Below are 15,188 nucleotides of genomic sequence, written 5' to 3' on the forward strand. Positions count from 1 at the left end.
TATTTCCAGTGCATGATCACCGCACAGTAAAGTTCTTCGCTGATGTTCGGGTGGAACTTCCTGTGCATCACTTTCTGCCCGTTGCTTCTTGTCCTATCGCTCGGCATCACCGAGAAGAGCCTGGCTCCATCTTCTTGGCACCCTCCCTTCAGATATTTATACACACTGACGAGGTTCCCTCTCAATCATCTCTTCTCGAGGCTGGACAGGCCCAATTCCTTCAGCCTTTTCTCATAAGAGAGATTCTCGAGTCCCCCCATCATTCTCTGTTGTCTCCCACTGGACCTGCTCCAGGAGCTCCACATCCCTCTCATACGGAGGAACACAGAACTGGACACAAAACTCCACATTCACCTCCCCTAGGCTGAGCAGAGGGGCAGGATCACCTCCCTCGATCTGCTGGCAGTGCTCTTCTAACACAGATCTCACCTCAGTCCTGCTTGCCAAGAACACGCACATCAGGTGTCCCGTGCCAGGACAAAGCCAGGAAGGGGCTGTCACAGTTTGTGTAGCGTGTCCCTTAGGGAACAGCTTGTCCTGGAGGAGTGGGAGGCACCCGCTGGGCCGTATTTGTGAGGTCTGAAGCACCTACGTGCTTTTCAGGCTGTTTCCTCCAGGTGCGGGAAGGACACGGTGACTGGAATTCCAGAGCTGCGCTCGGGCATTGTTCTGAGAGGTGAGGGGGGAATGACCGCCCAGGCCTCCCGTGGCTGTGAAAGGAAAGCAGAGCTCAGATCTTTACTGTGTGTGTTAAAATGCTTTAGTGGGATCACAGACTGCATTTACTTTCCCAGTGAGTGATTTACCTAATCTGCAGATGTATAGATTTGCTACATACGAGCTTTGTCATACAGGGCAAACCAGACTTCATGGGTGTTACATGGGTGTTTTTTGCATTTAATATAGGAGCGTAGCTTTTGTCGAAATACTGCATGTATGTCACCTCCTTCATTTAATCTTGAGATTTTAGTGAGGAAAATCTCCTTCTTTCTTTAATTTAGGATTTTGAGGCTGATACATTAAGCAACCAGAGGTTGTGGTATCCTTATCTCTCAACATATACCCCAGATTTGTATTCACCTATTTGACAGTAAGAGGTCTAATGCAGCTAAATGCCTGCACTGTATCAGGTACTCAGTGTGGAGATGATAAATCCTATTGGAGAAAGTAAGGTTCTATCCTGTGTTTGTATTGGTTTTCATTATTTATCTGATTTAATAAATTACACACAGATGTATGCCGTTATTTCAGAAGAGAAGATGACAGGGTGAAAGGGAAGTTTAAGTGACGTGTTTATCTTAGTTCCTATTCTTCTTTCGAAATTTATCCAGTAGGCATGACAGGCCTTAGTGTTCGACCTTCCCGTACACTTCTGCTCTGCGTGTGTATGTCCTGCCTTTCTAAGGAAGGCTTTAATAAATTTGGGGGGTCGGTTTAAAGAATTCAGCCCGCAGCGCCAGGTGAATTGCCTGGGAAGGAAGGGCCGATCCCAGCCGGGGGCGGGCCGGGCCGGGCGGCGGGGCGGGAAAGTGCACACGTGCCGGGAAGCGGGGGATCGCGTGCGGCCGCCGCCATCCGCCGCCATCCGCCGCCATCCGCCGCCATCCGCCGCCATCCGCCGCCATCCGCCGCCATCCGCCGCCATCCGCCGCCATCCGCCGCCATGCTGCGGAAACTCAGCGAGGAGCAGAGCCGGGACTGGTTCACCATCGGCGGGGCCGTCACCGCCGTCGAGCTCCTGGGCGAGGAGGCGCGGGTCGGTCGCCGTGGCGCTTCGCCCCACAGCCCCGCACAGGAACCACTGGCGGCTGCGGGGTGAGTGCGGGGCGGCGGGCCGCTGCTCTTGATGGCGTCCCTCTCTGCTGTGTGCCCCTGGGCCTGAGTGTGCTGGGCATTCCCCAGTCAAGGCACCTCCTCTGGTGGGCCCAGGGTGTGCAGTTGTTGCATTCCAGCCTAACACCCCCGGTAGCATCTGTGGCTGATGCGTTTTTGTGCATTTAATACTTAATGTTATTTTCTGATTTGCTGCTTGGGTCTGTTGTCTCCATCATCCTGAGATGAGTTGTGTCTAGGGTTTGCTTTCTGTGAAGTGCATTAGCATTCACATGCACCTGTACCTAGTCCTGTTGAAAAACTGTAGAACTGGACTAGAAAAGACCTGTTTATTCTGATTTGGGTGCATTAATTTAAAATTTTATCAGTGGTAAGTGATAAATGAGATTCACGAGTTCATTGTTGTCATGACCTAAGGGAAGCATTTAAGAGAAAAGCAAGTTAGAGGTGTATTGACATACTGTTCCTCACACGTTATTCTCATGGCAGTGTTTACAGGCAGCGGAAGTATATGTGTGTTTGCATAGCAGCCAGGTACATTTGATTTTCACTGGAGTCTGGATATTGAAATCCAAATACTTTCCCCTGGATGGTGCCTGGACTGTGGCAGTGCATACTAATCTCGGTATTTAGACCAGGTGTGGCAGTGAATCTGTGGTTGCCATAGAAAAGTGTTTTGTATGCACTTCCATGTAGTATTTTTCAAGATGAGCTGAGCATATGCTCCAGAGTGAGTGTTTCTGGTTTGATTTTTCCTTGTGTGATGGACAGCAGTACAGGCTGCTGTACTTCAGGAAGGTGTATTTCTTGTAAAAGGTGTATGTTAGCATCTGAAAAAGAATTAACTTTTTACATAACATCTTGCTATCAGGTTGTCTGATTTCAGCAGAGACAGTTCAGGCTGTCAGTGTTTCTGTCTTGGCTTCAAGTGAAGGACAAAACTGGCACCTCAAAATACCCATTCCTTCTCTTTCAGTGTAAAGGTGCTGCCATTACCAAGCTCTGAATCACTGACCACGACCTACTGGGTTTTGTGCAAGTAGTTAAAATTTTCCAGAAGTGACCAGACAAAATGTTACAGTTCTTTTAAGTTATTTCTGTGAATGTAATGCCTCAACCCAGTATGAACAAGATGTTTGTGGTTTCTCGGTCTTTATTTAGGTGATAGCAGCGTTTCTGTAGTATTTATGAAGTGTTTGAGGAGAGATTCTTGAACCCAACTGAATACTAAGCCACAAAATCTATTTTGTGTGTTTCCTATAGACAGGAAAAAAAAGATTCATCAAGCCTTGTGTGACTAGGCAGAGGCAAATCTTTATTTTTGGTTGGACAGAAAGCTCTTTAAACTCACAAGTCTTAGCAGATAACTGTGAGTTTGACAGCTGAGTTAATAGGGAAAAATAATTTTTTACAGATTTGGTTGTTTTAATTCTTTTCCCCCATGTTCAAGAGAGACACAGGCAATATGCATCCTAAACGACCATTTGTGTAAGTGTGGACAGAATTTCTTAGCAATAGCTCCATGCTTTCTCTTTCTCCTTTCCCCCCAAAATGTGGTCACTAGAACTGGATGCAGTAGTCTGATTAAAACATGCATATAAAAGTAGGCGAACCTTTTTGTGCATTTCCCTGGCATTGTAAAGAGATTTAACATCAAATTGGCTATGATGGCTATCTATATTTTTAAATTATTATGCAGCAACTGCCTTTTAGAATATGGCATAGTTGATGATCCTTGTTTCTGAACTTGGAAAAATGCATTTGCTCATGTTAAAATGAAATTGAAGTGAAGTTTACAAACCGTGGGCAAGTTGTATCTGGGTTTATCTTGTTGTTTTTGTTTGTTTTCCCTACCCAGTTTTGGTGATTGTTAAGGTAAGTGGATCTTCCATGTAGTTACAAATGGCTTTCCATTTTCCATAAACTAAAATTTGGAAACTGCATTTTTAGAGGTTTTTTTAACCTATTTTTCAGATAGAAAGCTGTGAAGACCATTTTTAAGAAACTAACCTACATGAATTGCCATTGCAGGAATCCTGCACGTTTCAAAGCTATCTGAAACCAGCATAATGGATATTAATTCTGAGAGTAATATTAATCCTGCCAGTGCCTCTTAAATACTCAGTACCTGTTACCCTCCTTGCTGTAGGAAAGACACTTGATATTTAGGAAATTTCCTATAGGAAAGTACTTGACATTTAATACTGGTGAGAGTTTTATCACTGTGGAAAAACCTTTCTTTGAATCTCTTTCTGCCTTCACGCAGTGATTAGATTAGAACTGTAGGAGAAAAATCTCCAACTTCTTGTGCTGCATCAATAGGGGAGAGTAAATTTAGAATGGCATTTTTGTTATTAATCCTGACAAACTGACAACTGATAAGAATAAGGCAAAGAGTTTGTAGCTGTTCTGAGTGCAGATACAAGAAGTTTGCTTGTCCTTATGAAGCTTTGTATATTTAGTTTATGGGAAGTAGAGGGTCTAGTTACTTTTGGTATTGAGTTACAGCTTTTATTATTTTAAATCTGTTGGAATTTTTTTGCTCTACTACTCCAGTGCTTTGTCCTTTAGGTGGATGTAGGAGTTCTTACTGTTTTATGTTCTATGTATATTACGTTTTACTTTATTTCATGAAATGTTCTCTGTATTGTAAGCTTTACAAAGGCATTTTTAAAACAATTCTTAAAAGATTTAAAAGTGTTTAGTAAATGATTGTGCCATTTCTTCATCCAATTTATGTTGCATTATTAGTAAATTCTTTCTGGAAGGGGGGATACGGCTGTGGAGCATAAGATGCCTTGAAGTTGTGTTACCACCTTAATGAAATCTGAATGTTTTCTTCAGTATGTTTGAAGAAAATACCAGAGGAAGCAGTTTTGTTTATGAAATCGTGTATTCTGTGAATTGGGCCATGTGAATCTTGCCCATTTTTTTTCTGATCTGGCAGACAGATCAAAATGAAATAAAGAGAAGAGGTTATATAAAACATGTAAAAACTTGTTATGGTGATAGGAGCACAATTGGAAATGTAGCCAACTGAGTTCTGGCATATGTTTTCATTGATTTTCTGCTCTAATTGCCTGCTGTGACCGTGACTGCTACGTATGTGATTAATCTCGTAAAACTTTGTGAACCCACAGTGATAGATGATGATGGCTGAGAAACAAGAAATTTTGTTATGTGTTAATTCAGAGTGAACACCTTGTATGTTGGAAATGATCTGTTGACTCCTTGGCTGTTCTAGAAAGTATCACCTAATTTGGTCAAAATGTTGAAAGTTGAACGTAGAATTTGGGTTTCAGAACAGCTTTCAGTAAGTCAAATGAGAAATGGCTATTTAAAATGAAAAAATTCAATAATTTTTTTAAAGAACAGAAAGATAGTTGTTAAATGCTACTAAGTATTTAGTGGTTTTGTTTAGCTGTCCACCTTCACGTACTTCAGCATGTGCAGAGTATAGTTTAGAAAAAAATATAGGAATAGTGCATGCAGCATAAGTTCTGTCAGTGTTTTCATGTAACTTACTCTTGAAGTTAAGAAATAATTATTCAGCTCCAAAAAGTATTTACTAGTTTATTTAACTGGTGTTATATTAAACCGTTTCTTTTACACAGTATAAAGTTCCCATAGAGCCTAAAAGCTACATGACAATCACAGGATTTTTTGTCTAACACTCTGTGGATGCTGTTTCAAAATACGCAAAGCAGTCTTTTTTTTGTTGTTGAAATACTTCTAGCTATATATGGCTAAAAATTAAAATGCTTCAGAGTTTTTTTCAGAAACGCCTACATTTTTTTAATAAAAGATGGCTTCAAACACAACAGTTCTAAGAAACTATAAAGATAAAAGGTGAGTTGATACTTAAGTTACTGCATACTAGCTATTAGAAAGGATTTTAATGTCTGAACTTAGAATAAAAAGGGGAGCATGTCACATTTCTTACTCCTATGTGTCTGGATGGCAGTTACAAGAAAGGAATGTAGATGGCTGCTTAACTTTTTGAAAGCAAAACAGACCAGCTTAACTTGATGGGTAGTAATAGGGTAGATTCCAGATTCTGTGAGAGAAGGTGGGAAACATGCTTTGTGTGTTTTTGTCGACATAACTTGAAACCGTGGGGATTTCATCTTTGTCCGACTTGTTGGAGCTGTCGCCACGTGGACTAAAATGTTCAGAGCAATTTGTATTCCATGCATCTACCAGCTGCTCTGCTTGGTTTTCTCTCTCAATGGTGGTAAGAAAATCTTTTAAAACTTGCTTGAATATGTAGACTATTTCCCAGGGTAAAACATCATTTTCTGCCAAAACTTCCCGAAATCTAGAAACAAACAGAAATTGAAATCTAATCATAGGCGCTGAAAATATTTCTCTTTCCTCTCTGGACATTTGGGGGTGGGGGAGGAGGAAATGACTTGAGTTCTGGTGTCATTTTTTCCTTGCTGCCACATTTCCCCACTCGCCTTCCCCAGAAGACTGTAAGAGGAAAAGAGCTCTTAACAATGCGCTGGATGTGCTCCAGCTATTGTCGATTGAAAGCGGTTACGATTGGGTAGGCTTTTTTTTTCTTTGGCCTGTCTGGGTAACTTGATTTAAACTGACTTTGCCCTTAGGTATATTCTGGGCTTTAAAAACAAATGGACTTGTTCTGTCGTTTCTGGGTCCCTAGAAAATGTACTTAAAATGCAGGCAGAGGAGAATTTTTCTTCATAAAATGCGTGGAGGGATTTATTTATTTAGTTATTTAGTTATTTATTTAATTTACACTGATTTCCAACTTTTTAGGAGCTTTCTAGTATTGTAGACAGTAAGGCTGGATTTCTGCATAGTAGTGCATTGCATTAGTCCTTTTATTCGATTTTTAGTTACTGGGTTGCTGCTTAATAAATAGTAAGGATAGGTAACAGTAAGAATGGGAAGTATCGAAAGGTCATACGAGATTTCCTTTGTTTGGATTAGACCAGGAAAATCCTGATTTAAAACTTCCTTCTAGTGCAGTATATTAAAGTGAATATATAATTTCTAAAACAGCTGTAAAAATGTGCTCCTGTTGCTGGTCATTGCTACTTTGGAAGAACAGAGCCAAATACAAACTTTGATTAGGTAGAGAAACATCTTACTTGTGATAGAGAACTCAGAGGGAAATACGAAACAATTACCTGCTGAGAACAGTTCCTGTTTGGCAAGGCTGAATTTGTGAGCACAGAACTTCAAGCTGCCGTTGCTCAGTAGCTGGAATTGTTGCTTGTGGGTTTTGGTAGTTCTTGAGCCAGTTGTAATCCGTGCCAGTTTTCTGGACTTTTTGTTCATTTTCAATCTCTTGCACTAATCTTTCACGCTCTTTCAGGTGCCATTTCAACTCCCTCAGCAGGGTTTTTGTAACTACTTCTGATCCAGGACATCTTGTGGATTTGTAGGAATCAGTTTTTGACCATTTCATCCAGCCAAAAAGTGGCATTTTTAAGCTGGGGAGAAGAAAAAAAAAATGAAGTTTTTCTTGTGTCTGTTCAACCGATTAGTTCTTTTTACCTGTAGACTTCCTTCATAGGAACTGAATGTTTGAATGAAACTTTGTTAATGATTCTGTAATAGTATGCTGTACAAAATCACCAGGCCATAATGTAATATGACAAGCCTTTGCACCTCATATTTCCTTTCTCTTTTATGAGTTAGCATACTCTGTGAAATTTGCGGCATTTGAAAGTACGTATCTGTCATCTTGGAAATATTCCATATTTTATCCATATTTTATCCATATTTTATCCATGATTTAAAAAAACAGGTAAGAAACCCCTAAAGCCCATCACAGAAGCTAACAAAAAAACCCTCAAACCCCACAAAAAAACCCAGCTAAGTAAGAACACTCTCTCCCAACAAAACACAAAACCCCCAAACCTCCAAAATTTGACCTTACACATATATTTAGAAATGAAATTAATTAATTAGTAGTTAAGTGCTGGAACTCTGCTTGATCTGGTTTTGCAACTAATGTATCAATTTTTATTTTAAATATTTTAATTACTGTTCACATAATCTGTAAACAGAAATCTGGTAGAACAGACTTCTAAATTGCAGTTTGTAACAAATCATGCACACACAACCATGCAAATTGGAGTAAAATAACAAATTACCTTTGCAGTTGTCTGTGAACAGTGTTGTTTCAGGTAAGTTTGCTTGGAGGTCTCTTATTTTAGCATACCCCGTTTGCAGGTTGTTAGTACTGCTGGAAGAAAACAAGGGTTTTTGTCTCTTTCTCGTATTTTCTTTTTTTTTTTTCATATACTCAAACTGTGCCCAGAAAAAATGACTTTCTGAACTGAATATGACAGTTTAAGTTTTTCTGCTTTTAAGGTTCTTTTTCATCCTCTGTACTGGAGAGAAGCAGTAATCCATTTAACCTAACGTGGTCTCTCAAATACTTTCTACCAAGTCCATTAAGATCTCCTACCTTTGAATTGAGTTCTGCCGATGGCAGCAATTTGAGAAAAGATGGTAACAATTTCAAATGCTTGTTGCTAGATCCATCCAAATGTATTGTTGGTAGTGAGATGAATAATGATAGTCTGAAGCAACTACAGACGTGCTTGTAGCTAAAGTTAAGGCTGTCGTGTGATGTGATGCTTGGCTGTGCATAGCTGTAGGTCACAGTTTAGAGCTGTATTTTTATGCCCATAGAGTGCTAAAAATAACTATGTTGCTTTTATCATCAAACTAAACTTTCAGGCCATTGAGATGCTGGAAGACTTATCTCCCATTAGAGGGGGATCAGGCTGTTCTGCTGTCATTTTTAAACAGCTAAGAATAGTTTTTCTCTAGTAAAGATCATCTAAAGCTTTTGTTAAGTGAGTGTTGACAGAAAAGAGGTATTTGACAGTTGCATAGGATTTTGTCGCTACATTAAATGCTTCTTCCAGATGAATTTCATCAATCTCACGGTTCTATACATTTTCATTACTGTGCATAGCTGTTAGCATTTTTAATTAACATTTCAGATGTGTTTAAAGAAGCCAGGCTGTAACACCTACAGTGTGCCATGAAAGACACGTTAATCTAATTAAAGGAATAGGATGATAAGGAGATGCAAATTGAGGTCAAACTGATCTAAAAAGCTCAGAATTGTAAGTCTTACCAGAGCCACTGCTTCTCTCTCAACTGGCTGTCAGCTGCCTGCTCCCTGTTTCCTTGATGAATATTTTGAGCATATCCATTTTTAAGGTTCATTCGCGGGGATGGCACTGTGCACACTAAAGGTCGCTGAAGGAGCCATTTTCCATTCCAGTTATCCGGTCTCTTCCTATTAATCTAAACAGTAGCCATGGTATAAGAAACACCGTCTTTCTTCTTGCCCTTGTTCTAATGACTGTCTTTGCTCCTCTTAAGTATTTTTCATTCCTACTTTTCTCTTTCTGCTTGTGTGTTGAACGATTGGGAGAACAAAGGTTCTCTAAATTTGTTCTAGATGTCATACAACATAAAGGATGACGTGTATGGCTGTTATTAAAGCTGATTCTACTTATACATTGGAAAAATTCAAATGTCATTATTAATCCTCTTCAAATGGAAGGTTTTCACATTGCATTGTATGTGGTACTATGAAAAAGGAAGGGAGCTAGGTTTATGATGACAGAACTGTCCTGACAGATTTTCAGATGAAATTAAAATGCTCCTTGCCATCTCCTTTACAGCACAGTTAACATGTCACCATTTTTTTCCACTATATCAATCTGCAAGTAAACTGCTGTACAGTGTAAAACCATTATAGTGTCTTTGCAAATTAGAGATGCATACTGGAAGGTGTGCTGAGTAATTAAATGAGAAACCTACAACTTTTATTTTTCAGCCAAATACTTGGTTGCTTCATTGAAGATTCAAGGCAGGATCCTGAGTATCATGTTTATCTTTCCATTGGTAGGGGAGCATTGAAGCTGAAATTTTGTATTGCTTTTATTTTTGTACGCAGTTCAGGTGTGTGAAGAGATAGGTGCCTGCTTGTATGGGGCTTGCACTGGAAACTGGACCTCAAAAGTAGAGCTGTAGTTTATGCCCCCATGGTTAATCCTGGAAGCTTTGCTACGAGTCAAAATTCTACCCAGCTATCTCTAAACGAACTCATGGATCTGAAATGCTGTGTCAGGGTGGAAATTTTGGCTTGACTTAGGCTGGTAGTGGGTCTGTTCCTGAAGTCACTTTGACATTTGTTGTTATTAGTAACTGAGTTGTGTCTTAGTGGTCAGCTCTACATCCCCAGTCACAAACGAGTGTTCTCTGATGTGTGTGGCAGAACAGCTCCTGTAGTAATGTTCTGGGTTTATTCTGTTACTTTATTTTACCCTGAATATAAATTATGCACAGTTCTATTTACTTCTTGATTTTCCAAAGATTATTTAGGGAGTTCTTATTTGTCTGGGGTGAAAGGATTGTCAGTGTGGGCTTAGTACCTGTCATGTTAAAATAATTCCTTATAAGGTAACATTTGCACCCGTGGATCATTGTGTTCTGTGTATAGTTTGTACTCAAGAGCTGCAACCAAACCCAGCATTCTTGGGAGAACCTTCATTTTTGGAGTGGTTTTGTTCTGCCATGGGAGTGGCTTGGTGTGAAGGAGTGGAAGTATGGTTCATGGCTCTAACTATTAACCTGAAGATATCTGGTACTCTAAATCTTACCTGTTTGGGGAATTAATCTTTTGTCTCCTCCTGTTGGATATCACAAATGTGGGGGGGAACTTGACAATTAAGACACATAAGACTTACGACTTGACAATTAAGATGTAACTTAGAAGTACTGTTTTTAATTTTTCTTTTTTTTTTTTTTTTGACAAAGCCAGTTTGAGAAGAAGTTGGTGCTGAGCAGCAGTTTGTTCAAAATCCAGGCATGATAAATGGTGAGAATGGTTGGAGGAGAAGCTTCTTACTCTTTTCTTTGGAAAATTTTATGGTATCTGTACCATCTGAGATGCTGTTGACTCCTGTGATTGGAAGGGGCAAGAAGTACAGGTCTCTTTATGAATGAGACTCAAGGTGACATTGAGAAATTATTACCCTAATTCCTGCTTGACCAAAAGTGCTGATAGATCATACCTAGCTAATGTTTCAACACATTGGTTTAGTGTTGCATGTTCCATAATTCTTTCTCAGGATCTGTTGCTAATAATCATATACTGTGACTTGCTGCCATAGATGTTGTGTGAAGGGCTGGTGATTGTTGTCGGTTAAGCCCAGTAGACACCTAAGCAACACACAGACCTTTGCTTACTCACTATTCCCCCTGAGTGGAATAGGGAATGAGGAATGGAACAGAAAAAACAAAACAAAACAAAAACTTGGGTTCAAAATAAAAGCTGTTTTAAGAAGTGGAACAAGAGAGAAGAAAACTAAGTGATGCAGAAGCAGCCCCACGTTACCTCTCATGGGCAGACCAATGCCCAGCCAAGTTCTGAACAACAGGTGGCAAACTGAACTGAAACCCCACTCTTTTTAGTTGCTGAGCATGAAACTAAATGGCATCTCTCTGGTCTGTGTTGCCTTCCTGATGCTGCCCCTCCCAAACCCTTGTGCATCCACCAGCCTATTTATAGGGAGCAAGGATGGATGTAGTATGAGAAGCAGAAAGGTCCTGGGTGCTGTGCAAATGCTGTTCAGGAGTAACTAAAACATTTATTTTCAGAAGTACTGATTTGGTCACAATTTCAAAACAGCATCATAGCATTGCTATGAAGAAAATAACCCTATCCCGGCCAGGTCCAGAACAGTTACAATGAAAGGTTGACAGTGCTCCCATCATCTGAGCAGAGAGAGATTTCATAAAATAATTAATCCACAGCTAGCAGGTTGGATGGTCTCCTTTCATTTATAAATGCAGTGCCACTCTGGGTTTAATCAGCTTCGTAGTGTATTTTTCTTTTGATTTGACAGAACAGCTCTGGCTGTTTTGGGCAGCAGACAGATGGTGAATCTACCTCTTCTGATCACTTCAGACAGCATTTGACTACTGCTTTTGATTTTCTAACAATTACGAGCAAAATCTGCTGTGAGCCTACACAAGAGGTCTTTTGGTAAGACTCCTTGTTTGGTCTTTTGCTGTGACAGTGAACAGCAGACTGATTTTCTTTTAGCAGTGTTAAATGACAGAAGTTTGTGTAAACTATCGTTGCATCTTGGTGGTGAGATGAATAAAAAACAGGACGTGTTTGAAGCTGATTTCTTCCACTTGGACTGTCTGTAGCATTCATATCTCTGGTGCTGGTGACACTTCACTAATAGGCAGGGGAGTTACAGGCATCAATTTGAAATTGAGGCAATCCTTTTTTAATACTAATCTTCATGAGCATTCTTCTAAATTCAGAGCAGTCTCTTGCATTTTATTTTTCTCAGAGATTTATTTAATCTGGATTTTACCAAGCTGGTAACCAAATGCAGGAAGAGAAGCTCATCAGCAGCTCATCTCCTAGAAGAGTCCAGTTCTTTGAAGCCCAGTAGCTCATCCCACAGACATAAAATCCCAGAGCAGAAGACAGTAAATTGGAGGATTTGGACTGTTTTATCCTGGCTTTTGAGCTTGTCATGTTTCTTGGATTTTAACTGTGGATAAGGTGCAGAGCTATTAGTTTGACATACATGAAATATTTCTGAGTTGTTGAGTTTCCATAGTCTATCCAAATGCAAATATTAGCATTTGAGTTTTTCAGGATTTCAGAAAGATGTTTTAGTGCTCTCCCTCCTTCTTTCTCCCTTCCTCCCCAGCTAGTTAAGGTTTTAAAACAGGCTGTCTGAGTTACACTGAGGAAGAACAGTGCAAGCCTTTTAAAATGCTTAAATATGAAGATTATCACTAAATCTAGCAAATTACATTTTGGATCAGCTGTTACTGGAAGAAAAGCACGTACCTAACCGATTCTTAGATTCTTGCAATAGTATGTAGTGACTTTGGAAATCTGTATTTTAGTTTTTCATGTGATACATTTATTATGAATTCTGTTAGTAGTCTGTTTTTGCAGCTGAAATGTGGCTTTTGAATGACAGTACATGATTTCATTGAAGTTAGTGTATTTCTGCAGGTAGGACCAATCTTCTGTATAGAAAGCCAGCTTCCAGTTAAAAGGAAAGTAATTTTTAGTATGTCCTTCAGTAAACCCAGTGGAAGGTTATTTACTGTCATGGCAAATGTTCAGTTATGTAAAGTGTCACATTACTTCAGTTTCAGAAGAGAAGCTTTGAAACAGTCTGCTGTATATATCTTACTAAAATTGTGCAGCAAAATACCGCTCTGTATGTTATGGGGCTAAGTGTTTTTTTCAAGTGATTTCCCCACTCCCTAGAGATCTGTAAATAGGTGAACAGTTAGTGTGCGTGACAGAAGCCGTGACTTGGGGCAGTCCTTCTCTTGTGATCTGTGAAATGGGTGACACTAGTTTTATGTTCAACTTCTAGTCCCATGTGCACAGGATTTTTTGTGTTAAACGAGGCAGAACATAAATAAGCAGAAAGTACTTATATAGAAGTACTTATATAGAAAAATCTATAAGAATTTTCAAAAACACAGTCTGAGGAGCCTTTGATGTTTCAGTTTTGTCTCTAAGATGGACATGTTCTAGAAGTTACATGGCCTTGAATAGAAGCTTCTACCCCAAAATTAAGTGGTTAATAGAATTTTTTTTGAAGTTGGATAAGCAAGCATCTTAGTCCTTGGAATTTTATTGCATGCCTGGATATTTTCTTTATACTGTCAGGTATGCTGCATAAGCAACTTTTAAAAGTTTTTTTTCAGGGTATATAACTGCATGTATCTGTTAGTTTAATAAAACGTTTTTTAAACATTTCTTGTAGAAGCATTAACTATGTTCAGTGTAGGCATTGGCATTTTAGTTATGAAAGTTTTGAAAGGGCCAAACAAATTACCTGTCATAGCTATGGTTGAGATTGGGCAATTGATTCTATTTTTGGCAGCTAAGTGTATGCAAAAATCCTTTGGTTATTATTTCTAGTGCTCAAATACAAATATTTACTCAGTATATTCTGTTATGATGCCTTGTTGACTTATTAGAGGTCATTCTATAGCTTGCGGAAAAGAAAGACATTTCTCTAGCTCAATTTGTTTTAAGAAAGGCACTCCCAGTGTATTTGAAATCATTTACAATTGAATGTGTCAACAATTTCTGGTGTTAAACTGTGTTTCCCTTCTAGTAATTCCCCTGAAGTGGCAGCTGTATTTAATTTTATGTTTAAAAAAATACCTTGTTTTAATCTATTGCTCAAAATTAGTTTGACTGGGCTTACGTACCAAAACTGCTCACATTTCAGAAAAACTTACAGTAGTTAAACTACATAATATGGAATGGAGGAAGAACCCAGTTGCCTCATAAGACAGTGCTAATTCTTTTCCAAGAAGAGGCATATAGCTCTTTGCCTTGATGGAAGGGGTCCTGCTGCCCACTGCTCATCCTGTCTGCTGCTTCTGGGAGTGTTTCTGAATGTAAGTAGGTCTTGAAATGTACACACCTATGCGGGTTGATGTCAGGATGTAGCAAGGGTTACTTGCGGAGTGAAGTCACTGATTGATTGGGGTGTACAGAATGTCACATATTTGCAGGTTCAGCCATAGAAATATTTTAAAGATTTTGAAGATGAAATATACCCTTGATATGAATAAGATCAAGTTCACCTACTTTTTAGAATGAGGGGTAAGGAAGAAAACCCAGAATATTTAAAACCTTCTACGTTTCCTTCAGTTGGTGACTTCAAATTTTAGTGATTGTGTTAGTCAAAAAAAAATGCTTTTTACTGCTTCTTAATTTGGTAGAATTTTGTCTGTTTTGGATGTGCAGTTGAAAAGGCTGGAATCTGGAAAGGCAAAGGAATGTATACTGTAACATGGCAGGTGTACTGAAGGTGGGTTTTGACTGTCAGGAGGAATAGAAATGGGGAAGAAATAACTGGTGTATGGGACAGACGTGATTCATAAGTAGAATCCAGAAAAGTCCCTTCATTTGCTTTCATTCATATTCTTTTCTAGCCCAGAATGGATTTGAATTTCTGAATCTTGTTATTCTTCTGCTGTCAGCAAATTTTGTTGAAAATCATGAGATTTTCATCCAAGGGATATTTCTTTTTGTTTTTCCAGGTAGATAGGATGATACCTCCCACTGATGGCATATTAATGATTACATGGAAGGATTGTATCATTCTGATGATTTAGGAGAGCTCCAGCGGGGTTTATAGTAATTTATTTTCAATTTTGCTTAAAACCCCCCATTATTCTGTAAGCTTTTAATTTTATTAATGCAGAAAAGTACAGCATTAAAATGTCAATAAATGACAGCGAAGCTTATTTGTTCATTTCATATTCCCATATGTAATTTT

At 39.2% G+C, this 15,188-nt stretch overlaps 2 protein-coding genes across 6 annotated transcripts in view; one reads left to right on the top strand and one right to left on the bottom strand.

Moving 5' to 3' along the window:
• Positions 1-1,663: 1,663 nt before the first annotated feature.
• Positions 1,664-15,188, top strand: part of TDRD9 (tudor domain containing 9) — a 66,946-nt gene continuing 53,421 nt past the window's right edge. Inside the window, exon 1 of the mRNA XM_014249678.2 lies at positions 1,664-1,815. Coding sequence (XP_014105153.2) covers positions 1,664-1,815 — 152 coding nt within the window. The remainder of the gene's footprint in view (positions 1,816-15,188) is intronic.
• RD3L (RD3 like) lies at positions 5,175-9,119 on the bottom strand. Of its 5 annotated transcripts, none has more exons than XM_005520087.3 (4): positions 8,960-9,119; positions 7,962-8,050; positions 6,990-7,295; positions 5,175-6,151 (listed from the first exon to the last, which is right to left on the bottom strand). In XM_005520087.3, the coding sequence occupies exons 3-4, from the start codon at positions 7,286-7,288 to the stop codon at positions 5,854-5,856; spliced, it is 597 nt and encodes a 198-aa protein (XP_005520144.3). In that variant the 5' UTR covers positions 7,289-7,295; positions 7,962-8,050; positions 8,960-9,119; the 3' UTR covers positions 5,175-5,853. The 5 variants fall into 5 exon arrangements, with proteins under 5 accessions (XP_005520144.3, XP_087914128.1, XP_087914127.1 ...); XM_088058002.1 differs by having other exon boundaries at positions 7,962-8,053; XM_088058001.1 differs by lacking the exon at positions 8,960-9,119 and adding an exon at positions 8,279-8,387 and having other exon boundaries at positions 7,962-8,053.

This window comes from Pseudopodoces humilis, chromosome 7 (assembly GCF_049639895.1).
Source record: "Pseudopodoces humilis isolate 2021_Gansu_Grassland_sample_001 chromosome 7, ASM4963989v1, whole genome shotgun sequence".
NCBI classification, from domain to species: Eukaryota; Metazoa; Chordata; class Aves; order Passeriformes; family Paridae; genus Pseudopodoces; species Pseudopodoces humilis.

Excerpts from the sequence above, each read along its gene's own strand:
- RD3L (XM_005520087.3), bottom strand. The coding sequence starts at position 7,288 with ATGCCACTTTTTGGCTGGATGAAATGGTCAAAAACTGATTCCTACAAA. Across the intron at positions 6,152-6,989 it reads ACAGGAACTGTTCTCAGCAG|ATTTCGGGAAGTTTTGGCAG; the intron begins GTAATTGTTTCG and ends GTTTGTTTCTAG.